General features: G+C 36.2%; 1 protein-coding gene across 1 annotated transcript in view; it reads right to left on the reverse strand.

Moving 5' to 3' along the window:
- Positions 1–20,893, reverse strand: part of ENPEP (glutamyl aminopeptidase) — an 80,024-nt gene that overhangs the window by 17,715 nt on the left and 41,416 nt on the right. The window contains exons 9-13 of the mRNA XM_079154512.1: positions 19,919–19,984; positions 19,629–19,777; positions 10,237–10,316; positions 3,001–3,137; positions 2,821–2,876 (exon numbers count right to left, since the gene is read on the reverse strand). Of these exons, the coding sequence (XP_079010638.1) occupies positions 2,821–2,876; positions 3,001–3,137; positions 10,237–10,316; positions 19,629–19,777; positions 19,919–19,984 (488 nt within the window). The remainder of the gene's footprint in view (positions 1–2,820; positions 2,877–3,000; positions 3,138–10,236; positions 10,317–19,628; positions 19,778–19,918; positions 19,985–20,893) is intronic.

Genomic DNA, 20,893 nt, shown 5'->3' on the forward strand with positions numbered 1-20,893 from the left:
CCTCCAGCCCTTCCCTGTTTTCCAACTCCCAATATCAAGAAATGACTCCAAAACCCAACTGTGCAAGAACCTCCACTTCAGTGTCCCTTCCTATAGAACTCAATACCAGAAAGCATTCTTACTCAACATTGGGTTTCAAACCCCATTTTTTAAGTCAATAGACAAACTGGGTTTGAAGGCCAGACTTGGTTGAGAATTTTCTTTCTTTCCTCCCTTTCTCTCTTCCTTCCTTCTTTCCTTCCTTCCTTCTTCTTCCCCTCCTTCCCTCCCTCCCTCCCTCCCTCCCTCCTTCCCTTTTTTTTCGGTGCTGGGGATGGAATTTAGGGGCACTCTACCACTGAGCTACATCCCCAGTCCTTTTTATTTTTTATTTTGAGTCAGGGTCTCACTAAGTTTCTGAGGCTAACCTGGAACTTGTGATCCTCCTACGTTAGCCTCCTAAATCCTTGGGATAACAGGTGGATGCCACTGTGCCCAGCATGTTAGTCTGATTATTAAACATAAACTTCATTTTTTTTCTTTTTCTTTTTTTGGGGGGTGGGTACTGGGGATTGAACTCAGGGGCACTCCACTGAACAACATCTCCAGTGCTATTTTGTATTTTTTAGAGACAGTCTCACGGAGTTGCTTAGCATCTTGCTCTTGCTGAGGCTGGCTTTGAACTCAAGATCCTCCTGTCTCAGCTTCCCCAGCTACTGGGATTACAGGTGTGCACCTCTGTGCCCTGCCATTTCTTTTTTAACACCTCAATAAACTCTAATCCTTCCACAGGTACTTATCTACTGAACTCTACTTTTCTTGCCTCCTAAAGTGTCTGAGTGTCAGAATACAGCTGTCACCAATCCTGGTGGAGTCTGTTCCTCTCTTAATCCTGTTTTCTTCATATGTTATAGAAGGAAATGGGGCCAAGTGATAGCTCAGGTATATCCAGCTCTGTTGTGTGATTCTACATATGGTTTGATTTTTAAATTTGTTTCACTTTCTTCTTTCCCATAGCTCTTAAAAATTTTATGGGGTCATGGCCAAGGAGTTGAGAAAATACAAAAAGGTCTTTCCATAGTGTGAGTTATTTGCTTGATACCCAGTTCCTGAGAGAGGTATTCAACAGGCATTCCCTTCGTTTTAGAGAAAAAGACACATCTGCATTGTGTTGTGATGGGAATTAAATGATAGAGGTAATGCAATTCATTGTAATTCTAACAGAGACTGATTTTGGGAAGAGGTCATAGTACATGGTGCATCTGGAGAGTTTTCCAGGAAAAAAAATCTAAATAAAATTCTGTTATGTTTTAAAATATGTATCAATCGTCTTCTTTCACCACTTAATCTCCCAGGGTGTACACAATGCCTGGTACTTTGTTGGTGCTCAATACATATTCATCAAATGAGCAAATGGCAAACTGTAATGAAATGAAAATAATTAATCTATTACATATCTGGCAGATTAAACTTGAGAATTAACTAAAGAGCCTTCACTACACCACCTCTGTAAAAGGAGAATCACTTTTCTACCTGGATCTTGTCTTTGCGGATAATAAACAATAGTGGATGCACTTCGGTCAAGTAATACAATTTACTGAGCACTTTCTGCAAGACAAATAATATAGTGGGTGCTTTACATCCATATCTCATTTATTCCTCATAGTAGCCTTATAAATTCATCTCCATTTTACTAATAAGGAAATTGAATGAGAAGGAGGTTAAAAGACTTAAGTTTATGTGGAACCAGGCTTTTAATCAAGTTCAAAAGTCCTATTTTTTAACCCTATCATTCCTTCCTTGGAAAATACCAAGGTGTTCTAACTTCTAATATGCTGTCTAGGAAGTCCATGTGAAATACTTCTCCCATGCCTTTCATTGCTGTGATATGATCCTACCAGCCTTCTATACCAGCCATCCCTGTAGCTAGTATTTATTGAGCAACAACTTTAACAGTCACCTGCAGCCATGAGCTGGGTTTGGGTGCCACCCCTCATGAAATTTCCAATTTCATGGGTGGAATGGACAACTATGAAATAATGACAATTTGATACTGTGGGAGAAGGTGGGACACCCAACCCAGACAAAGGAGCCATTGGTGGCTACATAAGGAAGCCACATCTCAATCTTAGTATCTTGCTCATATTTAGAGTGAAGTCACTACGAAGCTAGAGAAATAAAATGGGCTGTGTCTCCAACTTCTGCAAAGTATTGGGAACTTAATAAATACCTGTTGAACAACTACTATCCAATTACCTGAAAAAAATTTAGAGTTACCATGGTTTTGAATCCTCTCTTCCCTTAATCTGTTATCGTTTTCTAAATGCAGTTTACCTTCAGATCATGAGAAACAAAAAAGAGAGACAAATTTCTTAAATGGTACCTTAATTCTGAAAAATTGAGGCATACCATGGCTCTTGCCCCAATGACCTGAATAAGATTTGACAATTTTAGCCAAGTTTTACATCAAACCGAATTAATAAAACACATTATTTATCCTTTTATTAAATCAAATAGTGAAGGTGCACTTTTGAGCATTTGCAAATATCACTCCTAATTAACCCAAGGACTCTGATCCAGAACAACCCACACTCACAGTCAACAAGGTATGTGAGTTTTTGTGTGTAAGTGAAGGACTAATATCAGTATTTTGGTTAAGAGGATCACATAAACTTTTTTAAAAAGAGGGCCAAGAAAAAAATGATGTTTAAAATATTGGCTTAGATTATTTTAAACCAAAATTCATTAATACTACTTAAATGTTGTTGCAATTCATTTAAACAAAGATGTATGGGAAAACCCACAGTATTTTAAGTGATTCAATCTCATTATAAAACCTACCTTGCCAAGGCAAAAGCATCATCAATGAAACTTGCACGGTCAGCAGAAGAAAATTTCTGGGAAAATGAAGAAAAAGAAGTAAAAAATATTGTTAAATCAAATGCTGAGAAAAATTAATATCATTAAAATGCTGTTCTTAGAACAAAAATAAAATAATTCATAACCATTGCTGTCTCTTACCCTGTGGTTTGAGAGAAGATCAGTAGCAATCAGCTTCCAAGTTTGTTCTTCATAATTTACACGATAAAACCCAATATGATCTGGATTTATTTTGAGAAAAGTATTTCCACTAGGATCAGAAGGGTTCAAAGTTATTCCTGTGGTGGTAAATAAACACTAATGAGAAACATGTTTGCATATACTGTAAACACAGAGAAATTAGACCCAGAGGGCAAAAAAGAAAAGCAAAGCAAAGAAATATTAGCTCAAGGAGTCAAGTTTTGATTTGGATCCAAAGCCCCAAAGTCTAATTCTTATTTAGTTGCCTAACTTTAGGATGTCACTGGGGTGAATAAGCTGAAAAAGAAATAAGTAATGTCAGTAAGTGTCCTGTCATTTGTGACTTACACTTCTTACTGGCAGAAGCTTGCCAAATGAATGAAATAATTCTATGCTGGTCAATCCTTTAATAAAAGAAAACAATGCCTAAAGACAGAGAAGCCTGTGCCTTCTGGGACAGTGCATATATTCCAGATCACAATGGACTCATTACATAAAAAATATTTACCATGCAGCCTGGGGAGGTGATTAAAAATGTAAACATTTAAAACCAGCCATTGAAACTGAGGAAAATGGCTATTGCTAGGAATAATAATTTAAGAATCAATAGTCCTCCCCCCCTTTCTTTGCAGTCCTAGGCATTGAAACCAGGGCCTATGTTCTCTAGGCAAGTAATCTACCACTGAACTACATCCCCAGTCCCAGTAAAGCTTTTAAAGTGTCAAGAAGACCTACAACTGATTTGGAGTCCAAATGGAACATTCTTGATTTTTCATTTCGTTCTTTTTCTTGCAATTTTATTTATCTTGGTAAGATCTTTTCTCTCCTTTCAATTGGTTGTAACGTTTTTTCAATGGTGAATTCACCAAGTTAACTTTCTTTCTAAAGTTGCATCTAATATTCTCATACAGAGATTTTAGAAAGCCCAACATTGAAGGAATAAAGATTTAGGTTTTAAGTTAAACATATCCACATAAAATTATAGCTGTGTTCTGACATGACCAGTATTTGTTAGTGTAACTTCTTTACTTTTCAATTCCTATACTTTTTGTTTGCATGGACAATATCCAATTTAAATAGTGATGTGAGGACACGTAGTCTATTTGAGGAATTTCAAATGGTTGAGTGTAGTGACGATGGAGGGAGTAATACTCTAAAACAAAGACGAGGGTGGCAATGAAGGTCATGCACCAGGAATCCACCTTCTGAGAGGGGGAAGATAGGACTGGTTTTTAAGCAGGAACATAACATGTTCAAGTCTGTTCTCTAGAAAGGTAACTTTGAGAGTGGCATGGGAAATACTTTGAAAGAGGTTCTAGAAAAAAGAAGACTCATTCAGAATCTACTGTCATAACGAAGGGCAAGAAAGGATAAGTGCTTATGTTGATGTGGAGATAATAAAAACAGGAGGTGATGGAGTCAAGAGACACATTACAGGGAAGACCAACACAACCCTTCTTCTGACTTGATGTGGACAGTTGGAGGAAGGGAGAAGGGCTTGCATGATTGGATGAATGATGGTGTTGCCATTAGAGAATAGAGGAAGGTAAGTCAGTTTGGGAGGAAAGATGATTTAAATTTTGGAAGTGTTTGCAAGTTCTGGAAGATATCCAGGACACAGTAGTTTTTCATAATATATGAGTAGGCTCTTCAACAAGACAATATGTTTCTTTAGGAACTTTCAGAGTAGGTACTTGATAAATTATAAACCCTTACCTCACTCACGTAGTATTAATCTTTCTTTGTCATTCTCCCATGGACAAGTTGTTGAAAGGAAGCTAATCTTTTGGCAACCTTACACTTTGAATGTTTGTATCAGAAGGAGATTCTCTTGCTAAGCAGAAAGCCATATGTTACAGAAGAAAGAACATGAACTTTTGAGTCTGAAAGTCTTAGGATGAAGTCCTTTCTTTGTGGTTTAATAGTGCTGTCAACTTGGTCAAATCACTTGACTCCTGTGTCCTCATTCACCAGGAGGAAAACAGATAAAAATCCCTCAGGCCTATTGCAAAGATTAAATAAGATAACATAGGTAAAGTGTTGGTCACTTAGTTATGTGTCCAACAGATGGTAGCTATCCCCATTATTATGAAAGGGGATATGCTGCCAGTTCTATAAATAGCGGAGCAAATATAAATAACATTGAGAAGTTCCTGGCAATCCATCTAAATACTGCAGTATTTTAGTGTGCTTTATATGTACCCAGTTAAGCCTGTCTAGGGTCACTGTGATTTTTCTCACTTTATAGATGAGGAAGCTGAGATCCAGGAAGTTAGTAGTTAAGGACTTTCCAAGTTCATGCTACTTTCAGAACAGTTGACAGAAGCAAACTATTGTTGGGTGGTTTAGTTACATAATGAAGTAAGTAGGACTAAAATATTGAGTCTATTCCTGGTGACACAGAGAAGTATGGGTATGTTTCCTTTTTTGTTTCTCCATTTACTTTTTATTCATTTTTTTGTCTGACTGTAAGAGTAGTGTTTGTTTTTTATGGAGACTGATAATTACCTTTTCCCAAGGAGCAGATACAACCATTCTTTAATGTTACTATTTTGTATAAATAGTTATAACAAATTTTAGACAAGAAGACAGCTTGCAATAATCTGAGATTCCTAGAGAATGAAACATTTTTCTTTATAAAGGCTGTATTGCTTGCATTAGTCCTTTGAGCAGATTAATTTTTAGCATGTAATGACAGAGTTTACATCTTATTAAATTTTGTGCATCACTTACTAGTAAAACACCTGAAAGATTCAAGAGCTGTACTGTTTGACTCATGATACACAAAATATACTTAAAGAGCTAAAATATTCATATGGGGATGCACTGTCAGTTTGTGGGGTTAAGGAAGAAAATTTCAGTCTCTGAAACTAAAGGTAACATGATCCATTGTTGAATTGGATAATGTTTACAACAAAATGCCATTTGAGAAAGTATGAATGATTATATTAGCAATAATTATAGGGTCTCTCCCAAATCTCAGTAAATAGTTTATTAGAATTTTCCTGGAAAGAAAGGCATAGTTTTCATATGAAATGAACAGGAGTCTGAGAAAATGCAACCTTCCTGTTGTGGGGAAGGATTATCAGTGGTGGTGATTTTGGCAACTGGGAAAAAAAATTGCAAAGGAAACTTAGATAGTGAAGATTGGCCAGCATCTCCAGTTTGCCCAGGATAGGGGCCCGACTGAGATGGCACATGTGTTCTAGGCATATTGACAGTTCTGGTCCTATAGAAAACAGTGTATGTGGCAGGGACCTGTTAGTTATTCACCACACTGTTCCCTTTTCCTCCTGGGTACAGAGCTAAACTGTATGTATTGGCCTCCTTGCAGTGAGGTAGCAACACATGATTGAGAACTGGCCATAAAGTATAAGCAGAAGCAATGGATGTATTTCTAGGCCTATTCTCTAAATTAACTTCCTCTGTTTCTGCCCAGATACAAAAGATCTAGCAAGGGATTCCAACAACCAAGGGAGGATAGAATCAGAAGAAGGAAGAAAACAGGATTTCTAAGTTGTTATTTGATGGAGATTCACCCAAGAGAGAAGGCAAGTCAGAAATACCTTCTTCAGATTGTTGCACAAACAAGAAAATTTTTTTGCATCAAGCTACTATTGATAGTTTCTAAGTACAATAATTATGGTCACCTGGAGGATGTAATATATCAGACTATCACAGTTTGATGACATCTTAAAATAACTGATCTACCTTAACTCTGCCCTAATCCTTACTAAGTAAACTTTTCCCCTGGGAAGAGACACCAATTAGTTGACGTGAGTGTGCTGGTTCACTAGGCCAGGATATTTTATCTGTGTAAATTAACAAATTAGCATTCTTGCTTAATCTCTTGTATGTTTGGTTTGGATGAATAAATCCTCCAAGTCTTGGTTGACCATGGTTGAAATAACAAACTGAGTTTCTAAACCAGCACAACGGAATACATAATCATCCAAAGTTTGCACATTCCATGAGGCTCAGCTTAAAAAAAAAAAAAAAATGGAGACCTTTGCTTTTTGTCATTGTGTATAAAATTACATGCTCACCATTATTTTGATAATAAATATTTAAGTATAGGCATTACAAATTTTCAGTAAACCCTATTTTTATAATAGAATGGTTATTTAAAGTATCCAGTGATAGTTGAATCTGAAAGTTAGGACTATAAAACCTGTCATCCCAGAGTCTATATCTCTCCTAGGCCTCAGATCCTATGTACTTAGGGATGCCTATTTGAAAATACTATGTTTTAGCAAGGTTGATAACCCGAGATCACACTAAATATTAGAAATGGCAAATTAGAAGTAAAAATGTCAGTATAACACTAAAGGTAGAAGCATTAACAATAGCCAAAACAGTATCTGACACTAAAAATAAAGAGGTTACTAAAACATACACAGGCAATAGCCCTACACTGAGTGAGGACTCACTGAATTCTCAGGATGTCCCTAGCACCTTTCTTGGTAATAGAGTGCACAGGGCACAAGAAACTTAAAATTTAATTGAAAAATAAGAGAAAGAGCATATGAAGCTTACATGACAATGATTTTGTTGGAAATATAAAGGAACAATGGTAAATGAAACTGACAGCATAAAATATACTACAGAAAAAGTATCAAGAATAACTATCTTATAATAAAATCCCAATGAGGAAATAACAGCAGTGAGGATAAAGACACACATTGTATTTGGGGAAGAAGGAATTCATTTTAACAGAGATAAATTCATTTAAAAGAGGATCTAGTTAGTATTTATAGTTATAAAAGGAAGGATTTTTAGGGCAGGTTAGAATAGCCTGAAAAGGTTTGTGATAGAGACCTTTGTTTGTCTTTGGTTAGAGAGTTCATGCTTAATTTTTTATAATGCTTAAAATATCATGTAAGATATGAATGTAAATAAAAAGATCTTGGGGGGAAGTCCCACTATTGCCTGGGGAGTTTTAACTGATGAATCATCAAAGAAACCAAGAGGAGTGAGGCAGGATTGGTAACACGAGCTGGTTTCCCATTCAGTACACACAGGACATGTTCGTCATCTGTGCGCTAAGCTGAGAGCTGAAGATGTTCTCAAACAGGAAACAGGAACTTATTGCATAGCCTAAAAATGGAGCAGGCACTTTGAAGTAGGAAGAGATGCTAGTTTGTTTCTGGCTAAGAGGCCAGGAACAGAAACAACAGCAACAGATAAGTTTCTTTTCCTCAAGGAATATTTCGTGGGAGGAGAGACAAAGAGAAGTCAATAGTTACAGCAAAAAAATGTGTTATATGTAATGCCACAAGGGCAGAAAGGGGTGTGAGAGTTCCCTCTCTCTTTTCCAAGCTAACGTTCCCTGTCCAGAGCACAGGATCCCCCAAGACTTCCAAAACAGCAAAGCTGGTAGAGTTTATAGTAAATCTAAACCTCACAAAAGAATTTATAATATAAGTAAAAAAAAAACAATGGTGGAAAAAACCTACTGAAGTCACAGAAAAACTTGTACACAAATGATTATAGCAGCACTATTGACCATAGATGAAGGGTAGAAATGATTCAAATATCTGTCAGTTGATAACTGGACAAAGGAAGATTGTATATCTATATAATGGAATATAATTTAGCAATAAAAAGGAATGAAGTGCTACTATATGCTACAAGTAGGAAGAACAATGAAAACATTAAGTTAAATGAAAAAAAGAAAAAATTGCTTTGTATATAGATCATATATATGTAAAGTTATATATGCATATATAATTTCATTTATATGAAATGTATAGAAGAGATAAATCTATAAATGAATAAAGTTGTTTATTGTTCAATTTGGGCTGAGGCATGGAAGGATAGAGGGGTGATAGATGAAGGTAAGGGTTTCTTTCTGAGGTAATAAAAATGTTCTAAAATTGCCTGTGCTGATGTTACTGTGAATATACCAGAAAAACAGCAGATTGTAATCTTTAAATGGGTGGACTGTGTAGTAGGATGGAAGTCATTGGTAGAGTGTGTGCTTTGCTTGTGTAAGGCCTTGGGTTCAATCTCCAGCACTGTAAAATAAATTAAAAAAAGGGTAAATTTAAAGGTATGTGATTTATATCTCAAAGTTGTTTTTGAAAAAAATCAACTAGAAACAATAAAATTCACTTGCCTGGTGAACTCAGACATAAATTAATATTTTAGGATGCTTTGCAGGAGCAAGTAGATAACAGAGAAGTAGACATAGATAACAGACAAGTGATCTGCTTTTAGCCTCAAGAAGCCACAGGTGAAATACATGCCCAGTGCTCTTCTGAGACCAAGTCCTGCAAAGGACAGTCTAGTTTGTCTTACATAAGAAATGTTTTGAGTTGGGTACAGTGATGTATGCCTGTAATTCCAGAGACTCTGGAGGCTAAGACAGGAGGATCACAGTTTCAAAGCCAGCCTCAACAATTTAGTGATATCCCTGCCTTAAAATAATAAATAAAAAGGGCTGGGAATGTAGCTCAGTGGAGGGCACTTGCCTAGCATGCAAGAGGCTCAGAGTTCAAACCCCAGTACTGCAAAATAAAAATAAAAGACAAGTTTTGAGACAAAAAAAAAAGTATATTGGTAAAGGTATTAAGCAAGATTCTTCTGGGATTAGTGCTAAACCCCGCCTTATTTATTATTTTTTTAAAATTTTATTTATTTATTTATTTTTTGGTGATACAGAGGTCTGTGATCATGTCTCCTTGTTTCTATATAACTCTAGAATTTTTCAAGTAAGAAAAAGACAAATCAATAGAGAGAACAAAAAGAAAAACTTTCAGAAAATGAGTGGTCTAATTTAATGAGAGCATTAAAAAAAACCCAGGCCTGCTACATTACATTTTAAGAAATTCAGTGACGTACTTATTTGATATAAAGGAGAAAAAAAAAAAAGAAGAAGAAGAAGAAAGGAAGAAGGAGAGAGAGAGGGATGGAGGGAAGGAAGCCAACTTATACCTTGATCTCCCAAAGCTGGGTAGGCAGCTCTTCTTTGGGTGTGGGTATTCATTATTATATCAGTCATGGTAAATTATTAAAAAGATTATCTCAAAGTAGAAAAGTTATTGTAGATAAAGATTTAGACTCATCAATAAATTATTTAAGAGGTTTCTTTAAGCTGAAATTCATTTAACTTTTAGCTTTATGTGTGCCTCTTCACAGTTATTTTAATATAGAACATTGATTCAAAGAAGAAATAAATCAATTGATAATATTTACCTCCTTTTTCTGACCTATTGTAGATGTCAATATTTGATACATCATTTTCCGTCCATCTAATTGGAATATTCCATGTGTAACTAAAATTTTTTAAAGAGAAAAAATTTGTTTATTACTAAAAGATAAAAAAGTCAAAAGTAAAAATCAAGACAAGCATATTTTCCTTATCTAATCATCCAATGTGTACTATGTAACCAATACAGTTAATAAATTGTGCTTTAGTAATAAAAATAGGTCAGGTAACTGCTCCTAATTTCTATAAATTCATAAAATGTGAAAATTTGCATCAAAAAATTATCCAAGGATGATTATTATTCAATGAAGTGCTTTGAGGCTTTGGAATAACGAAATTGCATAAATTACATAAATATAAAATATCACACATAACATTGAGCATTTGAATACATGCTTGCATACACCGTACATGCTATGGTTTCTGTCAAGGAACACAAGACATTGTTAAAATTCAAAAGCAGTCTGTAAAATTCTATTAAGGAATTACATTTTAGAAGTTACATTGAAATTATAACACCACCGCCATTTCCAAAAGTTTACATGCTCTTTTCTCTTAACTAGAATCATGAGAACACATGCTCTAAAGGAAAAATTTCGAGATGTTTCAGGGGTTTCCAGTTGTTCTCTTTAGGTACTTAGTATTTTCTTACAGAATGGTAGGGAAGTAGCTTTGTATTTGGATATAATATATACCTAATATTTTAGTCTTGAAATCTCAAAAAAGAGATCACCAATGCCATTTGATGGTTCTCATATCAATCACAAATGCATCATCTCATGTATCTAGAGAGAAGATGAATCTAGGTACCAATCACTGGTTTGAATTTCTACTCAGAGTTGGTTTTTCTGCCAACATTCAAGTCCTTAACAGAGAATTAGGGTTGACATTTCTCCCTTTTAGAATATATTAAAATTTGTTATTTAAGGAGAATAGATTTTTGCTATCTACATGCAAACAGTAATTTTTTTTTTTTTTGCCTTATACTGTTGAAGTGTTTTGCAGGACTTTTTACTAGCTCCTTTGGAATATTTTATTGCAGTGGAATTTTTTGACTATAAATTTCATAAAATGAGTACATAAATTATTTCTTGGGTCCTATTGTGGACACAGTTGATGCTTATTCCCTAGAAAGCCAGATCCCACTGTGCTTTCCCCAGGTAGCAACCAACACCTGGGTCTTTCTGCCAGAGGGCTGTCCTCAGGCTGCCTGAGCAAGAAGGCCAGAAGTTCCTAAGAATTTGCATTCTTCTGGATGCCACCCTGAGCAATGACTGATTGGCGTGAGAACCTTTCTTAACCCATCCATCAGGAACACTCTGAAGTATGATCTGCACAGGTTCCAGAACTTCTGTGCAGGACTGAGCCAGGTACTCTCTGCAGGACTGCTTCATACAGCACCTCTGCTGGACTTCCTTCCCTTCTTCTCCCTTCCCTATCCTACACCCCTCATGACCATCATTCCTTAGAGATACTTCCTAAGGAGTCGCTTTCACTCAACCAATCATCTCAGGGTCTACTTTTAGGGAAGCCATTCTAAGAGTGCTTGCAGCCTCTCCTAAGATAGACATTGTTAAATAACCACATCCCTGTTAATATTGTGCTGCCACACAGAAACTAACATTTTCTGCATCTTTTTCCCAGTGGCAAACATGACTGGAACAACAGAGGATGCAGAGCACAACGGGACTTCTCATCTTTTTTTTTTTTTTTTTTTGGTGCTGGGGATTGAATCCAGGGCCTTGTGCTTACAAGGCAAGCACTCTACTGACTGAGCTGTCTCCCCAGCCCCTGGGACTTCACATCTTGGCTCTCACCCTAAAGCATGGTTGCTAGGACTACACTATGCCTAAAAGTGGGCAGAAGCTGTACTACTAAGGTCATGTATAAAAATACTTCCCTGAGGACTTTTAGGGTATCAAAAGATAAAAATGATAGAAGGTTGAGGTTATTCAATTTGGTGATTTTTAATATCACACAATTTAATCTAATCTAAGTTGAGTAACAGATGTGGGAATACAAAATGTCAAGAAATGAAAATTACATAAATGAAATGTTAAAGTCTTCTATATGCTACCTGAAATTCATGAGTATCAAAAAAAATTTTTTTTAAATGTGTGATTAGTATACCATGAAACAGGCTCCATCAGCACTAAAAATGGCCAATCTAGTTTTCTCCAGGGAAACGCTTTAATTGCCCCAGGATGACACACCTACTCCCATTTCTTCTTCCTGTTTACAACACATGGACTTTCAAAGGCAAGTAAACTTGCCTGCTGGAAATGTGGAAGTGTCCCATTTGTAAGAGATGGTGCCTCCATAATGTTAAAATGGAGAGTCTTTTGAATTTTAAAAAAATTCTGTTCAGTAAAAACTTCCCTCATTTTGGATTAAACAGTGAGAAGCATACTTAGAAAAGGCCATTCATCTCACAGTACAACTTAACTGATCGCATGGTCCACCAAACAGGAATACATTTGAACAGAGAGAAGATGAACCTTAGGGTTGGAGAAAGGACCAATTTCTTTCTGTTTACATGAAGGTGTTTATTATGATCTGATTTTTTAAAAAGTAAAGTGAAAAAACAGTATTTTTTTTTTTTTTTTTTTTTTTTTTTACTTTCTCAGGAGCTACTGCTGATGTTTAACAAATATTCTCAACAGGGAAAAATCTATTTTCTAGGTTTCTTTTCTATTCATGCATAACATCCCCTTGTTTTGTTTTATAAAACTGGGACAAGTACACAGATTTTATGACAAATGATTACCCAAAATCATGCTTCTATGAATCTAAAATAGAAATAGTATCAGAAAGTAGGAATTAAAGACAAATATTAGAGGAAAAATATCTTAATACACTTCCATACTCTGCCTCATGAATAATATTTGAATATTTATTGTAACAAAAAATGATTTTATTCTTGATATATTTAGTTCACTTGGTAATAATTTTTTGTTTTTGTTTTTGTGGAGAGGAATTCATAGCTAAGGAGTAGTTAAAAAATCCAATCAACACTGGTTGACTGTCTTTGGCTTAACAAGTCAGTAGGCACATGACAGGAGGAAACAATTATTGAGGAACTTTCCCAATGGAACTTATTTTGCAAGAGAATGTTTTGCTTTTGTTTTGTTTTTTCCAGTGCTGGGGATCGAACCCAGGGCCTCACCCATGTTAGGCAAGTGCTCTACCACTGAGGTACATCTCCAGCCCAACAAGGCTTTTTCTTTCTTTCTTTCTTTCTTTCTTTCTTTCTTTCTTTCTTTCTTTCTTTCTTTCTTTCTTTCTTTCTTTCTTTCTTTCTTTCTTTCTTCTTTCTTTCTTTCTTTCTTTCTTTCTTTCTTTCTTTCTTTCTTTCTTTCTTTCTAATATCCAAAGACTCTAGAAGTATTTAATATGACTAATCTAATTTACTAGACTATGAAACAATAATTACAAAAGAAATAGTTGTTAATAGAACCATCACAGAAACTGTTTCATCGACTTTTGTCATTGAATTATCACCTGAAAGCAAGTCAGAGCTATGTTTCAATCATGTATTATGAAGAGGAAAAAGTGAAAAATAAAGAGTTTTTTTCAATTTTAGTCTTTCTAAAATAAAAAATAAAGAAGTATACACATACACTCCCTGAACATCTTCATATTTTCCTTGTGCTGCTGTAAACTATTGATTTTCAGAACTTGTATTACAGCAAGACACCCCACTTCTCTGAACCTTGTTGCTTGTGGCAGAGCTGAGTGCCTGAGGCTTCCAGCACAGGCTGGTAATGAGGTGAGCGCCTCAGGCTTTTCCAGCTTAGGTGCCAACCAGCACCTTGGAAGTAGTTCATTTCATAATTCTGAGTGCTCTCCATTTTCCCATACCTTGGACAGTAAAATGTTTTGGCGATTTTAATTTTTTTAAACACTGCATGTGCTGTTAGTGTGACTAAATTCCCAAAGTCCTGAATTAAAAATAGAAAACAGGTTGTGGTATATGGATCATAAAAATGTATCTATAAAGACTTTTCAGCCCTGTAGAAATGTGGTTATGACCGCTATCCTACAAGATGAGCTCAATAGTATAAAAGGAAATTGTTCTCTGCAAATTCATGATTAAATCACTTGCATATTATTTATTTGCTGCAGTACTAGGGATCAATTCCAGGGGGTGTCTCACCACTGAACGACACCCCCAGTTGTTTTACTTTTTTTTTTTTTTTTTAAATTTTGGGACAAGGTGTCTCTAAGTTGCACAAGCTGGCCTCAAACTTGTGATCCTCTTGCCTCAGCCTCCAGAGTAGCTGGAATTATAGGTGTGCACCACTGTGCCTGGCTGTTGTTTAATTTTTAATTGGAAATGCTGAACTGAAATCTCTGGACTATCTGCCACAGCCTCCAGCCATGGCCACCTTCCTACTCAGGGCCCAACATTTCCAGTTCTCACACAGATCACTCGCTGCAATGTCATCTTACCTGACCCCCCTGATTCCATTTGTGTCCCCATAGTGCTGCCATAGAGCAATTTTGAAAAGTGCAAATCTTGCCAATCCTCTCCTTAAAATCCTTGAATCTGCACACTATTGTCCAAAATCTTTAATGTGGCCTGCATACCCTGTCCCTGCCTTCCTCCCCACCTTCATCTCCCACCACTTTTCCAGTTGTTCTGCTGTTCAGTCAAATCTCTTGATTTGCCTTCCATTCAAATCGAGGCTCTGTCATTTACTCTGTGTGTGACCTTGAATAAGTTAATCACTCTCTGCCTCATTTTTTTCAACTGTTCTCAAAAAACACATCTACAGTGCTTAAAATAGTGCTGGCCACTTAGCCAATGCCCAGTATATGTTGCATATTATATATACAAGGCTTCTTTTAAACTTTTGAGGCCTTCCTCCACATATCCCAGTCACTCCTCTCACACCGATTTGCTCTCCGGCAATATCACATCCTGGTAAAAAAATGTTTTCTGTCCCCTCTGCCTCCTGCCATCTCCATCTCCTGTCCCCTCTCCCAATTAATTCAGTCTCAGCCAATCAGTGGACATGTATGACAAGAGAGAATAATTACCGAGAGACTTTCCAAAAGAAAGCTTGTTTCACAAGAGAGAAATATTTTTAAATTTTAATATCTAACAGCTTTAACAGTATTAAAGTTGGTGAATGTAACTTGCTAGAACATAAAATAGTAACTATAAAGGAACCGGTTCATAGTTATTACACTTTCCAAAACACTGTCTTTACAACTTAAGATTCTCCTTCCTCAAGTTATTCTAATTTCTCCTAAATCATTGAGTTTACCAAATAACTTATACATGTAATAATAAAATAATGCCAAGGAAATCATAAAGAAAGAGGAAGACAAAGGGTCTCCATTGAGAACTAGGCAGTGGAGATTGGGGGCCACCTGGGTGGGGGTGGGTTCAAATCCTCTTTACCCCAACCAAATATTTAAAAGCTGCAAGAAGGGACAATAATAATTGGGACTGAGTGAAACTGGAACAATGTCCAGGGACCAGTAATAGGCTATGTAGCTCCTGTTCACCTAGTATCCAACCTAGGAGGGGCTCAGTTGGGTTAGCTGGGCCAGGATGATGTTCCCAAAATGTTGTATACAGTTTGGGTGTCCCAAGAGTCTGATTTTTACCCTTCAGTTGGAGGGGTGCTTGGCACCCCAGAAATGCATACAAAATAAATTATGCAGAGATGCTCATATCATCAAGACTTTGTACAAGTTGAATGAACTTGTACAAATGGAATGAGCTTTGAGATCTCCGGCTATGCTATGCATGCTTTATCAATTTTTACATTCTTTGGAACATTTTTAAAAACCTAGCAGATTAGAGAAAACAACACATTGGATTTGTACTATTCATTGAAATACTTAGAAAACCTGGTCTCATTATCCATGTTTAAATTATCTAGAAAAAAAACCTCGCTTGGTAAAATGGAGGATTTGATTTTGACATGAAGAAAAATGTCACTCAAATTTGGTAAATGGTATTTGTGTTTTAATTCGTTAATTTCTAAAAATATATAAGAAATAATTTCCAAAAAGATTCGTAAGGCTTTAGGTGTTTGTATTTTGAAGTTGGAAATAAATTTAAATTTATGAAATTAAATAAATGAAATTATAACTGGTAGTGATCAGAAGAATTTGATTCTAAGTATTTATAAATGCTATGTGCAAGAGAATTTGATTAAGTTTCTAAGTGCTGCTTAAATGCTCAGGAGAATTTAGTTTGTGCAATTTGTACATAAACTCACCATTAATCCAAAACTAGGAAACAATGTGGGAAAACCACTGTTTCCTTCCCATCTCCCCACAGGCCAGCACCTCACTCAGTGTCATCTCCTTTTAAGTGCTTCTGGTTTTAGTTCTGCATCCTAACTTTATTTATAATTTTTGTTTGTTTAGACAATATGTATTAACTCATCTACTAGAGAGTGATTTAGTGCACTTATGTTGCTTTCTTTTCCATTCTCCTTTTAAAATGTAATTTTAAAAAAGTAAAAGAAAATGATTTTTAGCTTTTCTATAGGTTATAAATGTACCTCTAGATAATACGCTCATGCCACTACTCTTGCTTCATTGAGTTTTCATTTTTTACTACTTTCCTAACTGTTAAGTGAGGACAGCCCTGGAATGCTGGCGACTGCATAAATAATTAGCTCTCAAAGGACAAAACAGCATTTGCCCATTTCCCCTTGATGCTCCCACTGTTTCCAGTGTTGAGTTACCAGCACAGCATCATAGACAACATGACGTCACCAATCTGATAAGGGCGCCTGTTCCTGCCACCACTGAGTTACTACCCTACACTTTCTTCCACCTTTTCTTCCTCTTCCATCTCCTCTCTCTGGTCAGGTATTTTTTTCTTATTACAGTGATAAGATAGGTTATAGTTACAATGTTTTCTGCCACCATAATAACATTTTTACATGTTATTCATTGGTCGATTATAAAAGTTGAAAAGCAATAAATAACACTTATGAAATATGCATACTGTTGGCTAAGAAGTGTATTCATGATATTCCTTCTCTGTGCTTCAATTTCACAGCTCCTGTACCACTTAAATAACAACTTCCTAACATCAAGGTCAAATGGATTCCTTTTTCTTTTTCTTTTTGTTCATTCTTTTATTTATTTATTTATTTTGGTTTTTTTTTTTTTTTTTTTTTTTTCTTTTTTTAATATTAGGGATTAAACCCAGGGACTTTTTAACTGCTGAGCCACATCCCCAGTCCTTGCTATTTTTTATTTTGAGACAAGGTCTCGCTAAGTTGCTGAGAGCCTCCCTAAGTTGCTGAGGCTAGCCTTGAGCTCAAGATCCTCCTGCCTCAGCCTCCCTAGTTGCTGGGATTATAGGTTATGTGCCACCACCACAGGGCTCCTTTTTCTGATTACTCTATTAATGGCATACATTTATTCTACTTTCTTCATATTTTTGGATTATAATTTTCACATATGGTCTTTGGTTTTAAATTTTCTATTTTTATACTTGACCAAAGTGAGGGGCCTTCACCAACTCTGCAAGTATTTCCACACTGTCTACTGCAGAGAATTTCCCTGGCTCTGGAGATTGCTAGCCTCAGCCCCAGCTCTCCTGCTGTCATGGCACCAGGAGCGCATCCTTTCATGACTCTCTCAGTGGGATGCGGTTTTCTGGATCCCCTGTCTCACATTTTCCTCTTTTTAAAAATGTATCCATATCTCCCCACTCTCTTTCTCTATCCCCTGGAAACCTCAACCCCACTTTAATAACCTTCTAGAAGCATTATTTAGAAAGCATTTTCTGGACTGCATGTCTGAAAATGTCATTACTGTAATTTCATACTTGGTGTAGTTTCACTATATGTACAACCAGATGCTGTAGATATTTTTTTGCTTCAGAATTTTGGAAGCATTGCTCCATTTTTGTTCTTGCCTTCAGGGCTGCTGTGTCACAGTCTGATGCCATGCTAACTTTGTTGTCTTTTTGTTTTCTGAAATTTCCGGAGGATGCATCCGGAGGGCGGTATGGTCTGCTGGAGATGGAACTCAGGACTTCCCACATGCTAAGCATGAAGTACTGGGTATTAAGCAGACCATTCAGAATTCTTGTATCTTTTGCTATGCCTTTGACATAACTTGCCTATTCTTTTTGAGGGACTCTTATTATAAGTCAGGTGCTAGACTTTCCATGTTTGGCTTCTACTTCATATTTACCAACTGCATATGTATTTGCTTTATTTTTGGAGAATTCCCCCCAATTTACTTCTAATAATCCTATTAATTTCTTTGACAGTCAAAATGTAATCTTTTAGAGTTCTTTTGTATTCTCCATTTGTCCTTCCCAAGACATTATGTGTTAGTAGGTATAAGAGCTTCTTTTATCTCCGAATATATTTCATGAATTTATTTTATGTTTCCTCAGCCTACTTCCTATAGAGTCACTTTTTAAATTTGTATTTTCGTTCACATGGGATTTTAGCCTTTCATGTTTCTACATTTTTTTCAAATATTTTGCCACCTTGACTATCCGTTCACACTTAAGAAGGAGAGGTAAGTTGTTTATTCTTGACAGCTGGTACACAGTCTCCCTACTATTGAGGAGGGAGATGTGTTTTACAGACAAGCTTCTTCACTGAACAGGTCTGATGGGAGCTTCAATCCCCCCATCCTGCCAATAGGAGTCCTGATGAAATGAAAATTTTTAGCTCTCCTCCACTGTTTTAGTTTATTTCTTTAGTAAATAAGCCCTCTGTATTCTTGCCTGAGGTCACTACAAGATTTCTGAGAGTTCTGTGTAGAGAAAGGACTGGTCATTAGATGGAGAAAGTGGAGGGGCACAAGTCCTGCTTTTAGAAGTCATTCAAATTGTCCTGTTTTCAGGTTGGCTTCTCACTACTGTCCTGAACTCTTCATGCTGACACTGAGCCCAGACCCTGTCTAGGGACAGGGAGGTCCCTTTATTATTACCTGGCTGCAGGTTTTCTGTCGTTATTCCTCCTTCTGCTTTTGTTCCACAAAATTCTATAATAAATGCAATCCCACCCATTTTCTTTCATTATTATCATTATTATTATTGTTTTTTTGGTGGTGCTGGGAATTGAACCCAGAACCTTCTGCATACAAAGCAAGCACTCTACTAACTAAGCTATATCCCCAGTCCTACTTTTGTTATTCTTATGGGCTTATTTTTTTTAGTACGTTCATTCCTCTACTTGCTGATATCTTGGAAAGATCAATATGTGGTCAGTCTACCATTTTGAACCTGGAGACCACCTGGCTATTTGAACCTCTTGTTCCCTTAAAAGCACTGTGCCTTTAAACTACCACACATCAATCATGTACTGGAGAGCAGTAATTAAGCAAATGACTAGTATTTCTGCCAAATTTCTACTTTTTTTCTGAAATGCATTACCCAAGATCTGAAGGTGGTTGGGAAGGATCAGCTTTTGAGTCCAACAGAAAACGCTTCTGTGTGATACTTGTTTTATTCACACTAAGCACAGGATAACCCATCTGTCTGGTCCAGGTGTCCATTACTTCTCTCACTGGTTTATCACTTGCCTACAATTAAAAAAATATAGAGAGATTAATTAATTTACAAATAAGGTAAGATAAAAGGATCGAACAGTCAGGTAAAAAAAATGATTAGTAAATCTTTTGTAAGTCAGAAGAAGAAATATTTAGGGATATACTGTTCCTTACCTCTTCCAGCGCTTCCCAAAAATCTGAAGTTTTTGCATTCTTGAATTGGAATCTGTCCAAGTAAATCTGTATGTAAAAGATAACAAGTACTTTGGAAGTCAATGCTATCTTTTCAAACTTCTATAATGTGATTTGAAGCCCTACTCACAACAGCTCAATTCTATCTCCATAACACAAAAGCAATCAGAGACAACATTATCAATGAAAGAGCATAGCTATTTTCCAATAAAAGATATATATGCACACTGATATTTGAATTCTATGTAATTTTTGTATGTCATGAAATATTCTATTTTGATTTTTTGTAACCATTTTCAAATGTAGAAAGCTTTTTTACTTCATAAACTTAAAGGTGGTAGATTGGATTTGGTCTGTGGGCAGTAGTTTGCTGACCTCTGCTCTAAGGAAATAAATGTACAGTCTTTTTAACAATAACAATAGTAATAATCATGGATGAAGGGAGGAAATTATTTAAAGAATAAGTCTTTACTCTTCAAATGTTTAAAAAATATGAATCTTTAAATAGAAGGCTCTCTCCCTTTGGATAATTCTGTTCACAAAACCTTTCTTTGTATATGAACTTTCTGATCTAGTATGACATAGCCCCAAAGAAAATTTCCAGTCTTCTCCTAATCCCATAACTGCACAGTGCTTGAGGTTCTGCAGGAAACTTTCTGAAGTTTCTTCTGTCCTGCTGTATCACTCTTGTTACTTTCCAGCATTGTACCATTTAAAATGTAGAAGCCTAAGCCTGACATGGTGGTTGCATGCTTGTAATCCCAGAGACTTGGGAGGTTGAGGTAGGAGGATAGCAAGTTTGAGGCCAGCCTTACAATTTAGCAAGGTCCTAAGCAACTTAATGAGACCCTGTCTCAAATAAAGAAAAAGAAAGAAAGGAAAGAATGGTTGGGAATGTGACTCAGTGGTTTAGCACTTTGGGTTCAATCCCTGGTACCCTTCCTCCCACCAAAAAAA

The sequence above is a fragment of the Sciurus vulgaris genome, assembly GCF_902686455.1.
Source record: "Sciurus vulgaris genome assembly, chromosome: 9".
Lineage (NCBI taxonomy): Eukaryota > Metazoa > Chordata > Mammalia > Rodentia > Sciuridae > Sciurus > Sciurus vulgaris.